Here is a 17,012-nt window from a genome sequence, read left to right as displayed (position 1 = left end):
CAGCAGATTTGAAAAAAGGACACTACCACAGAGATTTCTGTAATTTGAAATATGGAGAGCTGAATTTTCTTTTGTCTGATCTCCGATTAGCTCCTGTAGGGACTTTTTTGAGACACAGCACTGTGTGCTTATTCATACCGCCTCTATCTGACAGATTTGTTCCAACCCCTGTTGATTTTAATTTCACTGCCATGATGTAAGGCAATAAAATAGCTCATTCTTAAGTCTAGACACATTGTGGAATCACCTGGAGGCGGATGTCTGATGGAATATGTAAAGTAGGGATTATACTTTGCAGGTGTGAACTGCAGGGATTGAGACGTTCACTTGTAATCCCAAAAACCAGAAGGGGATTCTGACTACAATAAGTAACTGAAGTCACACTTTGGATTAGAGCACAAATCACAATGTTGTGTTACAGGTTATCTGCTGTTGAACGAGAGCACATAAAGATTCCTGTTACCAGTCTCTCTGAGAACTAATTATCCATACCTGATACAACTGAGTCCGTACGATTCCACAGTTTTTATTGGGTACGCATCAAGGCGTGCACATGAAAGTAAAAGGGGTGTGACTAATTGTGATTTGGGCCTGTTGCCAGGTGTCGGGGAGTCGTGGGCGGGGAAGGATGGGGAGGGCGGATCTGTTTATGGATGATGAAGATGGGTTTACAAGCAGCAGAATATGAGATAGAGGAAGAGAATGTACTGGTGTGGAATGATTTGTAGAAGAGAGCGACATCTGCTGAACCTTCACCACTCTTCCCAGAATTGCTTTTTGGAATTAGAGTGAAGTCACATGATTCACCTTGCAACTTCCATGACCTTTAACCTTGTCTCTGGACGTACCATCTGTAATTGGGTATCATGCCTGTGAGAGGAAACCCCTGTGACCTCTCCATCACAAATACCAGCTGCTTCACACCAGCATTTCACTGTTTGCAGTTCTTACCCCAAAGCAGGCACATACTGAATAATTATGCTTTGATGTACATAATGGTTGAAGATATAATTTTGGTCTTTTTGCACTTCTGGTTTGATAAAGTTAACTTTGATAAAATACTTTTCCACAGTGGCATAGAGTAAGGGACAATTAATACTCAGTGAGGCTCGCTCCATCAAAGAGAACAGATTGCATCTGCTTTTGTAATGCTCAAAATAGTTTATTTCACATGAAGATGAAGCCATCTGTTTGTCGTAAATAAGACGTAGGCTGGCAAAATTTTTCAATAAATATTTCCAGATGTGGGCCATACAATGTTATCAGCCCTTATGTAATGAATTGGAAACAGATAATAAGCTCTAATGGACCAATAAGCCAGCATGTGAGGCCTGGAGTTACCTGTTATTCTCAGACTGCTTTAAAGACTCAGCTGTATCGCGTTGTCCTAATGGTACCAGAAAACCAAATCTCATAGTTACTGTAGGCTCTTAAGTGCAACCAAGTTTAATCACAAAAAAGTATAATTTATCAGTTTAGATTTTTTGAAAAGTCCCAGCAATATGTAGGCCTACTTCTTGCTTACCATTTCTCAAACTTTTATTTGATGACAGACTGACGTTAAAGACAGCTATGCTCGCAGAACTGTGGGGAGGAGCCACTGGGAGGAAGTAGCAGGAAGTGGGCAGGAACAGGAAGTGCTGTCCATGCTGACCAATGATGCTGACCAAAGTAGCATCTTCCCTCCCTTACTCCCTTTGACTTCTTACTGATCTGAGGTGACTGCTGATTGACTAGAGAAATTATCTGCCATATTTCTGGAGCCCATCCATGGTCAGTTGAAAAGAGGATGATCTTAATGGCATTTTTACATTTATCATGCTACCTGGTTAGAAAACATCTGTTTCTAGTTGAAGAAGTGACAGGAAGCCTTACACATTAGAGGCACTGCCAGGAGTATCCAAGAGTATCCTTCTGACAGTCAAACCATTTTGTACAGTGTTTGTTGCAAAGGAATTGCCCTTAAAAAAACAAAAAAAAACAAAGGTTATTTCTCTGTGGAATGTATAGTTATAAATGCTCTTTGAAACCTATGGTATGAACAACTGCTGGGGAAAGACATTGCATAAAGTCCTCTGCTGTACCCTTTTTCAACTGCTTCAGGATGGTGGGAAAAACAGCTAATTTTGAAATCTTACCTTTGCATTTCTATCTCTTCCATCTCAAAGCTAAAAGGGAAAGTATTTTTCAATCATAGAGTATGGAGCAAGCTTGTCAATAAATATAGTCATTAAGATTATGATTATACACTCTTCCGAGTCTTGCAAGGAAGAGCCACTCAATTGTGTTTTCTGTGTCTGTTTTTTTCCTCCCCAAAGACCCAGGACATTTCTGTTTTCTGCATCACACACTGGGTTTAAATATCATATCCAGGGCTGTAAGCTTATAGCCAAAAAGCAAGTGAATAAAATATGGCAGCTGGGCTTGCATGTATTTCTTCTCATTAGAGGTCAGTATTTTCAGCATGTACTGTGTAAACTGGTTTCTGAACTTTTCAAACTGAAGTGAAATCAGTTATTTTTCTTATGGTATTATTCTGCATTGAAGTGAAACTGCTCATTACTTTCCCCATCCATTGCGTTATTTTGCTAAATTTGCAGTCCTCAATTTTATTTTGAATTTGGCCCACTAGCTCACACCAGTCAGAGTCCCATTGCCCTTACATGGAGGAGAAAATCAATGAACATGTATGCTTGCTCCAATAAAGAATATAAAATCCTTGAAAAGTTTTATCTAATAGAAAAGAGAATGACTCTTTATTTAAATATGAAATGTTTTTCTTTAACTGGTCAATCTTAAGGCAAATCCATGAATAAATAAATAAGATATTTGATAGTTTTGTAACATGTTTCAACGTTAATAGCTAAGTTAAAGCATCGGTATCCAAGCCAAATAATTCAGAATTAATCACAAATTTAAACCCAAATAAAATACTCAATATACTCAATTGAATATAACTAGCTAATTCAATTGGAAATTGGTTGTTTTCAGTATCCATCCAGGGTTCATTCGGTTCAGCGGTGCAATGTTTGAATGGCAGGAGAAATGACACAGAGTTTCTAAAAGGTGCTGGTATTTTAACTATGTAAACTAGCTATATTCATAGTAAAGAGTGTAGTACAGTAATACAATTATGCCATTGTTCGCGTAAGAGTAAAAGAGTAAAAAGACTGACCATGTATTTTCTCCACCAACATGCACTAAACCAGCTGATTCTAATTAGCATAACTCTTCAGCATGATAGGAGAACTAATTATTGTAATCAGCTGGTTTAGTGCATGTTGGTGAGGAAAATACATGGTCAGTCTTTTTACTCTTTGAAGCCGGGTTACCCATCTCTGATTGTTAGTATTCTCGCAGCCGTACCACTTCTGTTCTATTCTAATAACCATAACCTAACCACAGTAGGCTATTCTAGTCGCATGCCAGATACCAACGTTTAACTCGGGAATGCCGACTATTCTGCACATAAAATCGACAAATTGCTCCCCATGGGTCAGTTTCTGTAAACGACAATTTGTGGTACTGCTTTCTAGAGAGAAAATGGGTGTTTCCAATCTGTATGGGCTTGATAAGCACACACAAAAACGGAATGTTACTTTTTATTGTGCGGAAAACTTAAATCTAACGACGGTCTTGGTCGCTCTGAAAGTCTCTACAGTTACTTCCGCAATTGTCGCGTTCACAAAATTTGCTGGTCAGTGACAGCCAATGAACTATTCCTATACAGTTCAGTGGCGACAGCGAAGGCGGAGACCCGCATCACGTGACGATGTGTGTCACTGAACTAGGAAGTGATTTGGTTCTGAGGTTAGCCACCGACGACTTTGGAATGTACGAATATCTGAATACTTTCGTCAGCGGCGCCGGAAATTTCGTTTGCGATTGATCGCTGCAAAGTTGGCTAATTGTATTGACTTTATGAAGATTGATTTCTCAGACATTTAGAAACTAAAATGCACTCGTCAAGTTGCAATTAGCGGGGTAGTTGGCGTGAAGTTTTCTTTCAGAGTAAGTCTGCATTCTCACAATACGATTGTCACTCAACTTCAGTTGAGTTTAATTGGTGAAGATGTTGCTGGTTAGCAAGCAAGCTAATAGTCGCGGAATTTTTTTGGATGATGCACACATGGTTTCTGCTAAGTATTTTTCAAGCTCAAATGTAACCACAGTGCATGGTTGAATTATTTTGCTAGCTACTGCAGCTAGATAAATGTAATTCGGATAGCAGAAATATTACATAGCTTGCTAATTAGCTTATTGCTTTTTAATATTGCATTAACTAACAAGCAGCTGAAATAAAAGGGACCATGTCCCCCTGTATTTCTGCCAGTAATTCATGACATTTGTTTGCATGTTCTGTGTTCATTGACTTGCTTGCAAGCTGGCTAGAAACGTGAAATAAGTTTCTCATTTAGCTAGTAACTTGCTATGTTGCTATATTATATTGGACATGAGGAAGGCCGTTGTACTCCTGTAATCCCTGATCTATATGATATAAAGCTTTCCAACTGCCTGTTCTAAATCTAAGCCATTCTGTGCAGTTTGGGTTATTCTGTCTGCGGTTCCATGCTGTACTGTTTTACTGTGTCCACGTGACTGTCATTCCTTAAATGCACAGTAAGCCTGATGTATAATAACACAATTTAACACAACACACAGAGTGGCCCAGCATGCACTGGATGACTCCAGATGTAGGTGACAACTGGATTACATTTATGCAGTAACAGTGATCTCATGATCTCAAATGGGAACTCCCCTCAGCCACCACCAATATGTAGCACCAACCTGGGGATTAATTGCAGCCATTTTGCACAAGAACACAGCAGCAATTTCTGAGTGTGTTACTCAGTTACCGTCTTATGTGTTTTCCCCCTGTCCCCCTATGCTGGGTTGTGGGTGCAAATGCTTTGAGATGGTGAAAGGGGCCATGGGAATTGTGATGATGATGTCATCCTAACAGGACTTGCTGCCTGCTGAGATGCGTCCCCTGTGAGGGTGAGGCGGGGCATGATGCTGGGTGGGCTGGGCTCGGGTAATGGAGAACCCAATCAGCACGGCCGAGGCGCGGCAGCCCTCCCACCTCCCGAACGTCGCCGCCCCCTCGGCGCCCCCCCCGCGGCGTGACGGCGAGCAGGGCCCCAGTGGGCACGCTGTGGGTTTCGTGCTGGTGCACGCAGGTTTGTGCTCACGTTCCGCTCCGAGTTGTGCACGGTCGGGTACGCTATCACCCACAGGAGGGGAGGCGAAGCGAGGGTAGGGAGGTTTGTGGTCGGCGGGTTTTTTCAATGCCGAGTGTCATTGCTTGAGAATAAGCTCTCTGACAGGAGGAATGCCTGCTTTCTGCCTGCGCTGGCTGTGCATAAAGTACAGGTCTCCTGTACAGTGCAGGTGTAATGCAATGGCTAGCTGAATGTGCTTTGGAGGACATATGTGGCAGTCTTTGTTCTCCCAAGTTCAAGGATACTGTAGCAAATTCATTTTTTTTAAAGTATAATATCTAGCAATGTTGAAAAAAAAAAAACATTTCAGGAGGTTATTGGTACTGACCAATATGAGAACTTGGATACTGTTTATGAAGGGTCTGGCTATATAATTATCTGGCAAAGATAATCTGTCAACACAAATCAGTTGTGACAACTATTTTTTGGTTTTGTGACTGGAGTTTACACATAAATGTGTTATGGTCCATCATAAAGAGATTGTTTTTTTGTTTTTTTACATATTCAGTAGAAACCACTCATTAAAATAAGAACAGAACAGACAGAACCGTTTACAACCAGACTGTGATTCTGTCTGAGAGTTTCAATTGTCTTTGGTAAACAGGAAGACAGTGTATGAAATGCATTGATTTATTGCCATAAACTTTTCCATGAATTGCCAAATAACAAAGTTACCTTTGAGAAGGCAACAGAACAGTATGAAACTCATAAAATGAATGAACATAATGCCATCTTTTCTTTTTAAAAAAAGAAGTCTTGAGGAGTGCAGTACTCTGACACTTAAATGCAAATTTACCAATCTTCTGTTTGTCTCTAGAGATGGTGCAAGTTGTCATACTTATCATTGGTTCCATCTCTGCTACATTAGGAGCCAGTAAGAAAGAGAGCTGAGTTTGTTTTTACAGCCAAAAAATGAAATGTGGACGTTAGTTCACTGGTTGTATAATTTAATAAGGTATTAGTTTTGCCTTCAAGCTGATATTACCTTTGTCTTTTGGGCTATAGACTTTGAAGGCTCTGAGTGTGTGCTCTGGACTGTGCTGTACTCAGAACAATAAACATTGCAGGCCCTGGGATCCTGCCAATCACAGTGTTTTTGTTGATAATGAATGTCTCATAACTTCTCCTTTGAGGCATTATCATGTAGTCTTCTGTCAAGTTAGAGGTTGATTGTAATGCACCTCAAGCTCATTTTAATTAGCGCAGTGGTCAAACTCACATGATATTTTTTATATTTATGTTTTTGTTTTTTTTTAGGGGCCGGTTACCACTCAGAATCCAAAGCCAAGGAATATAAACATGTCTGCAAGAGAGCCTGTCAGAGGGTGAGTCTGAACATCACCATGCCCCTGTTCATTGGTTTAGAAGGGGCACTGAATAAAAAAAGATTTTAAAGGTTTAAAAAGGGGCACTTGTGAAAGAACTCTAACTCTGAAACTGATTGAATTGATCTTGTGGCGCCACCCCCCATACAGTGAATACTACAAGCCCCAGCTTTCCCTTCTGACTGTTAACAGCATCGCCATTCCTCCCAGGTTGTCAGGCTCCCAATTAAGTCCCAGTTATTTTTAGGACCTCGCCAAAATGAGCAGTTTTACTAAAGCACAATTTTTTCCACTGGTTTAAAGCCAGGCTGGGTGTTCTTATGTGTCGGCTAGCTGTTCAATAATTAAAAACAGACAAATAACAAAAAATGGTTGATATTGGCCAATACTACCCTACTCAGATTGGGTCGGGAGACAAAAAAAACTGGTTCAGGACATCTCTTATTCCTAAAATCTGACTTGTTGGTCTTTTTTTATCGAAATCTTTTTCATCTTTTTTTTGCACTTGAATTTTACATCCTTGCTGAATTCTTTTTCTGGAGAGTCTAGAAAGTTTTCTCACAAGCCTCAGTTCAGCTTAGTTGTTAAAGTATGACGGTAATGAAGTTCCCGGCCTGAGAAAAGTCAAATGTGCCCAAGAAGCAAGAAAGTCACTGATCACTGCTTTGAAGAACTTTGAAGATCAGATTTGAAGAGTTGAATCGGCATTCCGATCTTCTAAAAAGGATAATCTAATTTTGTACAAGAGTAAAATGGTCAAATAAGGTCAAGGGGGGACCTGTATCATTGGTAATCACGAATGACCCGTGAGCTGAGTAGTCAGGAGCCCAAGCGTGCCAGAGAATGTAATTTATGTGTTGATAACTGGACGTCGGCACAGTTTCTCATCAAGGGTGACTTCAAAGCTCTTGGGGAGTGGCTGCATGCTTCTCGTCTCTCGGGAACCAGACTCGGTCAGAAGCCTTTCTTTAGGTTTGTAAAGTGGAGATTCTTTTTTAGGTTTGTGAAGTCTTTACAGTTTTGATATAAAGCTCATGAAAATTTCATGTTCTGGAAATCCATCCCTTGCGAGTATACACGGGAGGCATAATTCACATGCGTGTTCTTGTAGTTGAACATGCAGTTGCAATATAACTGTAAGAACGAAAAAAATCATGTTTGGACTGAGAATAATACCCCATGAATCACGTTGCCTCAGGAGGACAATGCTGTTCAATTCCACAAGAGCAAACCATCCCAGATTGCATCACCATAAAGGGACCCCTGGAGTCAGAAAAGCCACTGTTCCAACTTCAGGAGAATGTCACTGTGTTGTAATAAACAAGTTGAGATTAAGTCCTCTGGGAAGGTTTTAAAAATTGTACTGAGTAGCATCTTCCCTTGAGGTGGCTATGGATGTGATTTTTGCATTGAATCCAAGGGTTTCATGAGATTAAGCAGCTGTGGGTGTCATTTACTCAGGGATCACCTGCCCTGTACTTGTACCCGTACCTGTGCCTGTACCCGTACCTGTACCTATACCTGTACCCATACCTGTACCTGTCTTTTTAGGCGGTGGAGAAGCTGAAGGCCGGAGCCATGGCAGTGGATGCAGTAACCGCTGCTCTTGTGGAGCTAGAGGTTTTTTTTTTTTTTTTAATTCTTTATTTTACCAGGGTAGTCACATTGAGATTTACATCTCTTTTACAAGTCAGCCCTGGCCAAGACAACCACACTACATGAACATAAAATACAAACAACAAGACAAGTGGAAGACTTAAAATAGTGGAATTTCTTCATAAACATGATTAAGAACATACATTCTCTTTGCAGCAAGTCTAAAATTGCAATTTGCTTTTTACTGCTGACAGATTATTATAAGTGTGCGCCAAGACCTTTTTTTTTCTTTTTTGTTTGAGAAGAGTTACTTAGCTTAAAAGTCACCTTGGGTTGTTAATTGAGAATGTAAAGTTTAGGGACTAGGCCTTCTTGCCCACACCTTCCGTTTAATAATATGAGACTGAGAGCCATGTACTGTACCGGGGATGTGCCAGGCACTTACAACAGAACACTAACTTTGGGTTTCATGTGCAGATGGTTGTTGAATTTTATGTTTAAATCTCCAGTTTATGACATATACTGTGAGCCATTGCTGCAAATGCAGCATCTGCAACCTCTGCCTGGAGAGGGTTTTAGTGGCAAACGGTTTGTTGTGCTGGTTGCTTTAGATTTCAGATGCACACATACAGTTTGTGGCATAAAGGGATGTTAACCTCGACCCGTAGTCTCAGACGTGCATCGTGCCTTGCCTGGGGCCCGATGGAACGTACTCAGAGCATAGCGGTGGTCTTATGTAAACAGTGCCCATTAAAGAAAGGCTTCAGGTGATAGTCTGGAGTTCATCATCATTTTGGGGCTTTGTGGTTTAATTACAGCCTTGCCTTATATGGGGGTTTCTTCTCTCCTGTCAGCGAGACTCAGTTTACAGACCCTCACCAGTCCATCACGTTCTGCAGGAAGTCTGAACAGAGTTTTTTGAAATTCGCAGGACTCTCCGTTTACAAACGCAGGGACGGGCTCCAACTTGAACCTGTCGGGGGAGATCGAGTGCGATGCCAGCATAATGGACGGAAAGTCCCTGCATTTCGGGGCGGTGGGAGCCCTGAGCGGTAGGTCTCCAGTTCCCCAGTGGAGAGTTAGGCCTCCATTTCCTCAGTGAAGTGGCGACTGAACTGTAGTATTCTTTTTCTGCTAGTTATCAGATGTACCAGAAAAAAATAGGGTGTCTGTTGGCCCAGATTTAGGCTGCTTGCTTTCCCGTGTACATTTCCTCATAATCTTTCCCTCGAAAGTAACACCAAATGGAGGCTGGATCCATACAGGTCCATAAAGCAAGGCCGCGACCATTTGTCTTCAATACGCCATGGATACAGCCGCCTTTTAGAACCGTTCATTACAGCCTTTTCATCGTGCGGCCCAAACTACTGTCAGAGCCATTCGGCCTGCTGTAGCCGCCATTTTGTACGGCTGCTTCATCCTGAGTCATCACTGCTGAGTCATCATCACTCCCGCTGCCTAAAGCTGGGAGTTTCCTGAACAGCACATGAATCTCATTTATGGCCATTATCCATTATCTGACTGGCACAATATGCATCTCCAGTTTTATGAAAATATCACTGAATACTGCACGGACAAATTAAGTCTGATGGGAAAAGTGGACAGCATAAAAATAATGGCCTATGTTACTTACTGCCAGTGTCTAACTATTGAGTTGGAACAGTTAGGTGGGAGAAGGGGAATATGTGATTAACTGGCAATTGGAACATCAAGTGATGTGGATATCAGGATTCCATTGGTTATTACATTTTTGATTAAAAAACAAAAGGGTTGAAGAAAAGTCCGGAATTCTTTCTTTTCTTAATCCAGGCGTAATTTAGAGAGCCTGTTTTCATTTAACACTGCAATGAATGAGGCCATTAAAGGAATTAATCTTTGACTAGAAGAAAATTCTTGTCTGACTAATGTTTGCCCGGAGCCAGATGCATGATGCTATTTCAGCCTGGTCTTAGCATTAGACAAGTATTTTTCTTCCTGTGTTATATTTCTTGCATTACTTTATGCAAATTCATCAGTTGCATAAACATTAAGACCAAATTTAAGCCCCAAAATGAGCCTCCTCACACCTTTGCCAGACAAAATGTGGACTCGTCAATTTTGAGTTAAGCCTACTGGCTATCACAGCTATGCCTCAATGTGCAGTGCCTGTCAGATATTGTACACTACTGTCTTTCCACATTCGGTTTTAATATTGTTTCTGTTTTTGATGCTCCAGTTTAGCACTGTTTAGATTGGAATTTCGCTGCTTTTCTATTCTTACCATTACGTCTTCATTGTGAAAGCTTTTTATCTATTTCTTGCCTTCCATATTTATTGTACTGATGTAGGTCTGATCACGTACATTTGCTGCTATTAACCCACCCTAGTTCATCAGCTACACAGATCGATTACGATTACTAGCCACAAGCTGTACCTGTGCTTTAAATGTAGAGATACAGGCTAAAACTTTTTGTGTTCCACTGCGAAACTTTGTTTTAATCTCCCTCTGTTATACAGGCATAAAGAATCCAGTTTTGGTGGCAAACAGACTACTACAGGAGGCACAGAAGGGGAAGCTATCGGCTGGCAGAATTCCTCCATGGTAATACCAGTCTGCTTGTCCTGCCCTTCTGGTCCAATATACTATAATTTTTATTTGTACATTTATTTGCATTTATTTTCAGTGCTGAACTGTAAGGAAGCAGAGGTTAATTCCTCACCCTCACAAGCTCCTCCACTGGTTTCTCTCTCAGCTTTTTAGTGGGAAAAGGAGCATATCACTGGGCAGTGCATCATGGGATACCTCCTTGCCCTTCGGATAAAATGGCCACAAGTGAGTACCAGCTGGCATTCATAAATATCCCACCATCACCTCGTGCAATAGATCTTCTGATACAACTAGGAAAATTTGACCTTTTCGAAGATAATAGAAGTAATGCATAAATTATTTATCCTCTTGAGGTACTGCTGGCTTTTCTTTTATTGTAATACCGGAATGAAAAATCAGGAGGGGACGAATATGAGACGTGTGAAAATTAAGTTAAATTATCACACGTCTCATATTCGTCCCCTCCTGATTTTTGCACACTCATATATGGACCCTCAAGTGCGTCTGTATGTACACTACTGATAAAAGCACCACCATGCCCAACACATGCCTGTCTGAAATGGTGGTGCTTTTATCAGTAGTGTACATACAGATGCACTTGAGGGTCCATATATGAGCGTGCCAATAAGTCACACCCACCGATTGACAGCTAGCCTGGGTGGCGTTACTGTGAACCGCGGAAGACTCCGGAAGAGAGCCTTTCAGGGCCAAGGTCGGGGCTGAACCGCACCGACTCGCGCAGCACATGTGTCCGTGCCCACACCCGGTCTGTGGGTGGCTCAGAACCGACGGGGAACAGCTGAGTTTGCAGGCTGTAAACGCAGAAAAAAAACCCAGCCTTCAAGTGGGTGAATAATAAAAACGAGGACATTTCATTTGAAAGGTTTTTCTTTAAGTTTGGAACTCACTGGTGGGTTTTCATTGGACAGTGTTTCTGCGCCTTGCGGATCTCTCACACGAGACTTTAAGATTTTCTGCCAGACGTGTGCTCCCTGGATGGAGCTCTCTTCTAAAAACACTGTTATAGACGCTTAAAGCTGATCATTAGGGACTTAAATGTTTTTGAGGGAAATGATGTCCCGTGATCCAAAGTGCAATTTTTTTGATAACGGTAACATGCTTTTACCTTATCAAAGAGTGCTGGCGAGTGGGTTTGCATGTTTTCCCGCTACAAACACGGCTTTTTAGCATTTGCTTATCTTGCATTTGCTGAGTACCATATTTGTAGTTTTTTGAGCCAACTGACATACCACCGTATCACGTATGAATTTGGACATCACATGTCCAGCAGTGACGTCATCTTGATGCTGTAGCTCGTTGTCATGCCTCCTAGTTTGACTTAACATTACTCTCTGACCTGACCTATGCTTACTGTGTGAACCGGACTTAATGTGTTCATGGCTATGAATAACTGTCACATATTGAGGATTGAATCTTATCGTACCTGTGTTTCGTAGTTGTTGCAGTGACCTTCGGAATGCGCTTACTGTACGTCACTTTGAATAAAAGCGTTTGCCAAATAAATATTATGTGATGTGACGTAGTGATATTTTTTAACTGGCAATGTGAACAGAAATTGGAAGACGCCGGTGTAAAATGTTTCTGTCTGAAATCGACCCAGCAATGCGCAAAGCTGACTGGTGCCTCTCTCCCGCAGAGTTTAGTCTGTCTGCGTACAAGAGGAACAAACGCAAGATGGAGCTGGCCGAGAAGGCGGAGAGCGAGTACAAGCAGGCCAAGAAGAGAAGACAATCAAGCGAAAACGTGAGTGACTGCCACAGCAGGCTTCCGGATCTTTCTGTCACTCGGTGAAATGTTTCAATGGCGCTGGGTTTGTAGTTCAGGGTTTCTCCTCAGCAGATTCCAGCTCCAGACTCAATTTTGAAAAGGAAATGTACACTGAGTTGGCGTTATTTCGTTTTTTTCCCCCCCCGATTGCTCTTGCTGTAAATGAGCCGTTGAGTTTGCGGAGCCGCAGGGAGGTGGGCGGAGCTAAGTTTTAAAATGGGTGACGAGGAAGGGCCCGGTGGGGAAACGGGCTCGGGCTCGGGCTCAAATTCCGTCAGACTTGCTCACGCCGCCACGGTTCTGCCGGTCTCTCATTTCCCGACCTTAATGAGAGCGAAGCCGCCGCCGCCGCTGCGCGCGTTCGGCGCGCGTTCGGCGCTAAATTAGAGCGTTTCAGCGCCTTTGAAGGGCGGCGAGAGGGGGACTGGATGTTTTGATTTATTCGTAAACGCGTGCAGGGGATCCCCGGTGCAAAATGAGCTTTGGTCGGCGCTGTGGGGGTGGCAAGATGGCTGACGGTGGCTCAGCTCACTGTCTTGTGGGTAGCAGTTGCCATGGAGACTGTAAAGACTAACTCTATTCCATGATTATTTATTTCTGTTAATTCTTCTGCATTTAATTAGTCTTAAGCATAGAGTAACAGGCATTTCCTGGTAGTACCGCAAAGGCCAGCGACTGTGGAGTCTTCTGATTGGCGGTGGCCAGATGTCTAGGAGGGGCAAGCTTGGGGGGGGGGGCGTAACGGTGGCCTCTGGGGTGTAGGGGCTTCAATCACTCGAAATGAACGCCAAAACCCAATAAACATCTGCGCGCATGAAAATCAACCACTTCCGCGACTGTGATTGGCTGTCATAAACGGCTGAGAAAAATGGTTCACAAGGCTGCCTGCTGGGGAGGGGGGGGGGGTTCCTAAAACGGAGTCCCAGCTTGACCCACAGGATCCCCCACTCCAAGGGGGCAGGTGATGGCAGTTACTGCTAGCGGTCACTTGGTGGCGCCCTTCAGCAGCTCAGAGTGTGGACTCATTCAGCCAGTAAAGAGTGCATTGCTGAGGTGGTTCAGTGGGAGAGAATAGTAATGAAATAATAATTCAGCCCTGACAGTGCTCCCATGGTTAAGGTGTGGTGTACGGTCTTTATAGCCTGACCAATGTGAAACAAAGCTAACTGCAGTTCAGAATGTGGGTCATTTATTCAGCTCCAGTTGCACAGTTATTCAGCCGGAAACCTTTGTACAAGGAGGATAGCGGCAGCACTGTAAGGGTGCTGACAGAGGTTGTCTGGCTATGACACTCACTCACCTGCCCGTGCAGGCACTCACTCACTCACCCACCCACCCACTCACTCACTCACTCACTCACTCGTTCAGGCTCTCACTCACTTTTAGCTGAGTGCAATTTTAGCTCATTGATAATACAGTGCGCTGTTAGCTCATTGCTAATACAGTGCTCTGTTAGCTCATTTCTCTGTTAGCTCATTGCTAATTCCATGCTCTGTTAGCTCATTGCTAATACAGTGCGCTGTTAGCTCATTGCTAATACAGTGCTCTGTTAGCTCATTTCTCTGTTAGCTCATTGCTAATTCCGTGCTCTGTTAGCTCATTGCTAATACAGTGCTCTGTTAGCTCATTTCTCTGTTAGCTCATTGCTAATATAGTGCTCTGTTAGCTCATTGCTAACACAGTGGTTGTTTTCTTTGTGTTGTTACAGTTCTCTGTCAGCTCATTGCTGATACAGTGCTCTGTTAGCTCACTGCTAATACAAGGCTCTGTTAGCTTATTGCTATTACAGGGCTCTGTTAGCTCATTGCTAATAGAGTGGCTGTTTGCTTTGTGTTGTTACAGTGCTCTGTTACCTCAGTGCTGGGTTTTCTCTCAGAGTGGCCTTTGCCATAGCTGTCAGTTCCAGGTCTGATGGTCAGATGAAAGGCACGCTCTGGGCTAATTCTGCGTGGGGTCCTGTTCTGCAGGACCAGGGTGTGAGCTGCGGGGTCAGCAGGAGAGAGACGTTTGAGGCTCTAGTCCCAGCTCCGCAGCCTTCTGTAAAATTGTGTTGCGCATGCCCTTTGAAGTGCATTGTGGGTACGAGTCCTCTTTTTCATCTCTTCCATTTCACGGCTTCCCCCTCTTCTCTTTCCATCTTGAAATTATTATGTTAATTCTTGACCGTATCGTGCTTAATCTCGTTACTCTCCTCGTTGGGCGCGAAGCACGTTCAAACATCAGAGAGAACTTTCTGGGCTCTTTTTGTGCGTGCGCGGGGAACGGGGTGGGACTTGCAGGGTTGCAGTGGAGACTTTGGGGGTGCGGAGGTGTCGCGCTTGCCGAAGGTGGGTTCGCCTTCGGTCTCCGCACGTGAAACGTAATTAATCACACAGGTGCAGGTGCTAGTAAATGAACTGAACGGGTCACCCACAGGTTATTACACATAAATCCTACAGATGACATCATAATAGAAACCTGGAGAACGTTTGCACTGGTGCTGTTATTCAACAGGAAAGATGAACACGTTAAAACCCTCCTCCCAGGCCGCGTCTGGCTTCCATGCTGTACAGATATTATGGCACTGCAGGGAAATGGGCTGTCATGTGAGAGCGGGGGGGGGGGGGGGGCGGGCGGATAAGTACCCCGAACTGTGGCAGTTCCGTGTGCTCGGGGGATTCTGAGACGCCTGATCTGCTTTTATTTCTCAGGAGCTGTAATCTCACTCTCGCTACGGGATATTCACAGAATTGAAATCACAGTGTCAGCTGCAGTCTATCATTTCTGTGCACTGACAGGTTTATATTGGGTTGTGAGAGGACGGCTGTAATAGCTATTTGCTGTGTGTGCTAGCATTCCTGTGTTATTAGTCTTGTGTAAGCATGATGTCTGTGATTGATGTGTGTATATTGCGCTGGCATGCTTGACTGCAGAGGGTTTATATTTTATATTACATTTATATTTTAGACATTTTGCTTCTCACTCTTCTCCTGGCGGTTTACTCAGCTTGAATTCTCGGTTCATACAGTCCGTTTATACAGCTGCATATTTACTGAAGTCTTTCAGGTTAAGTACTTTGGTGAAGGGTATAATGGCAGTGCCCCACCTGGGAATTAAACTTACAACCTTGGAGTCACAAACCCTGGTCCCTAACCAGTATGCTACAGTGCCCCCCGTGGCCAGGTTTTTCCTCTCCTCCACGATGCCCTCCCCTTGCTGCCACTGCTGTCGTTTGTGAGACGGCCCCTCGCAGCCCCCCCCCTTTTCCCCTCAGTCCTGAGCTCACGCCTGCCTGCTAGACATAGAGAGTGTCAAATCAACCCTGAACAGCACCCCCATGGGGCCTGGAGGTGTAAGTGCAACAGCAGCCCCTGTCGGGGCTCTAGGGAAGGGTAGGATGGAGAGTGAGGTTGGGGGGGGGGGGTCCTTCGTCCTGCTGCGGACACTGTGACAGACACCTGAAACGACCCCCGCGCTGAGCTTCGGTGTGCAGTTGTGTCTTTGTTGTTCCAGGTTAAAGGTCATCCGCAGTGATTCAGGTTCCCTGCGCCCGTAGGCCTCTCATTAAGCCTCGTGGGGACTAAAATGAGGGGTTTTCACAAAATCCCAGTCTCTGTGCATCGGCCTTATTAAAGAGCGCTGCCGATCGCATGATAGATGCTGATTACAGCTCGCCTGCTTTTGATTTCATACACCATTTCTTTTCCTGTTTCTTCAGAACATTTACGTTCGCCAAGACATAAAAATGCTGATTATTATGTCTTTTCTTTCCTCCTCTCTTTTTTTTAAAGCCAGAAGCAGAGCACCTGCTCCATGTGTAGCTGTGAACTAACCACGAGCCCGGGTCCAGATTTCAAAGAGAGGCCCTTCGTTCCGTGTTTGTCCTGAAAAGTTTTGGATAGGCTTTTCCGCAAAACGCGCGGACCGATGTTTTCTGTTTAGTTCTCTTCTGCGTTACATTTCCTTTACATCCTCTGAGGGGGGGAAAAAAAAGTTGAGCGAGCCAATAGACGGAATTGTCGGAGAAGCTTTTTTTTTTTTTTAGAAACAGAGCTAATGTCTGAAATGAAAACTTCAGAGAGAAATGGTCTGGAACTGAGTTTGCTTTGGAGATGAATAACAACCTGTGGTGGAGAGGGAGGGGGGGCTGTTACTGCACCAGGTAGAGCGGTCAGGGCCCCCCCTTACGGAGAGAGAGAGAGAGAGGGCGAATTGAAAGGACACACCACACTCCCCCCCCCCACCTACACAAGCGCCTTGCTAGAACATTCCGACGGACACGCAAGCGCACCTCTTTCCAGAACAAACTGGGAGTCAGGCGAAGAGAAACAAAGCTGAAAGCGATCGGTTACCAGTGAAGAACGAGGAGCCGTGAATCTGTGGCCAACACCTTCGCTGTGCTCCAGGTTTTAAAACAATTTTTTTTTTGTCCTGTTGAAAGGTGGAACGAGGCTTTGGATGTTGCCTGCAGACTCGAGGCCGTATAAACATAGGCTTAAAGGGACAGTGTAAAGT

At 43.7% G+C, this 17,012-nt stretch overlaps 1 protein-coding gene across 3 annotated transcripts in view; it reads left to right on the top strand.

Annotated features, from left to right (window-relative positions):
* The first annotated feature begins 3,327 nt into the window (after positions 1–3,327).
* tasp1 (taspase, threonine aspartase, 1) overlaps positions 3,328–17,012 on the top strand; it is a 40,236-nt gene continuing 26,551 nt past the window's right edge. For 2 of the 3 annotated variants that reach the window (XR_004763388.1, XM_035400784.1), the window contains exons 1-8: positions 3,791–4,011; positions 4,964–5,180; positions 6,480–6,547; positions 8,099–8,167; positions 9,075–9,195; positions 10,640–10,724; positions 10,876–10,955; positions 12,388–12,494. Coding sequence is in view for 2 of the 3 variants with exons in the window: in XM_035400784.1 (XP_035256675.1) it covers positions 5,039–5,180; positions 6,480–6,547; positions 8,099–8,167; positions 9,075–9,195; positions 10,640–10,724; positions 10,876–10,955; positions 12,388–12,494 (672 nt within the window). In the remaining variant the exon portion in view is untranslated. Of the gene's footprint in view, positions 3,345–3,790; positions 4,012–4,963; positions 5,181–6,479; positions 6,548–8,098; positions 8,168–9,074; positions 9,196–10,639; positions 10,725–10,875; positions 10,956–12,387; positions 12,495–17,012 lie in introns of those variants that run through there. The other variant, XM_035400785.1, reaches the window with a different exon arrangement.

Source organism: Anguilla anguilla, chromosome 18, assembly GCF_013347855.1.
Source record: "Anguilla anguilla isolate fAngAng1 chromosome 18, fAngAng1.pri, whole genome shotgun sequence".
Taxonomy (NCBI): Eukaryota; Metazoa; Chordata; class Actinopteri; order Anguilliformes; family Anguillidae; genus Anguilla; species Anguilla anguilla.
This window is presented reverse-complemented; position numbering and strand designations above follow the sequence as displayed.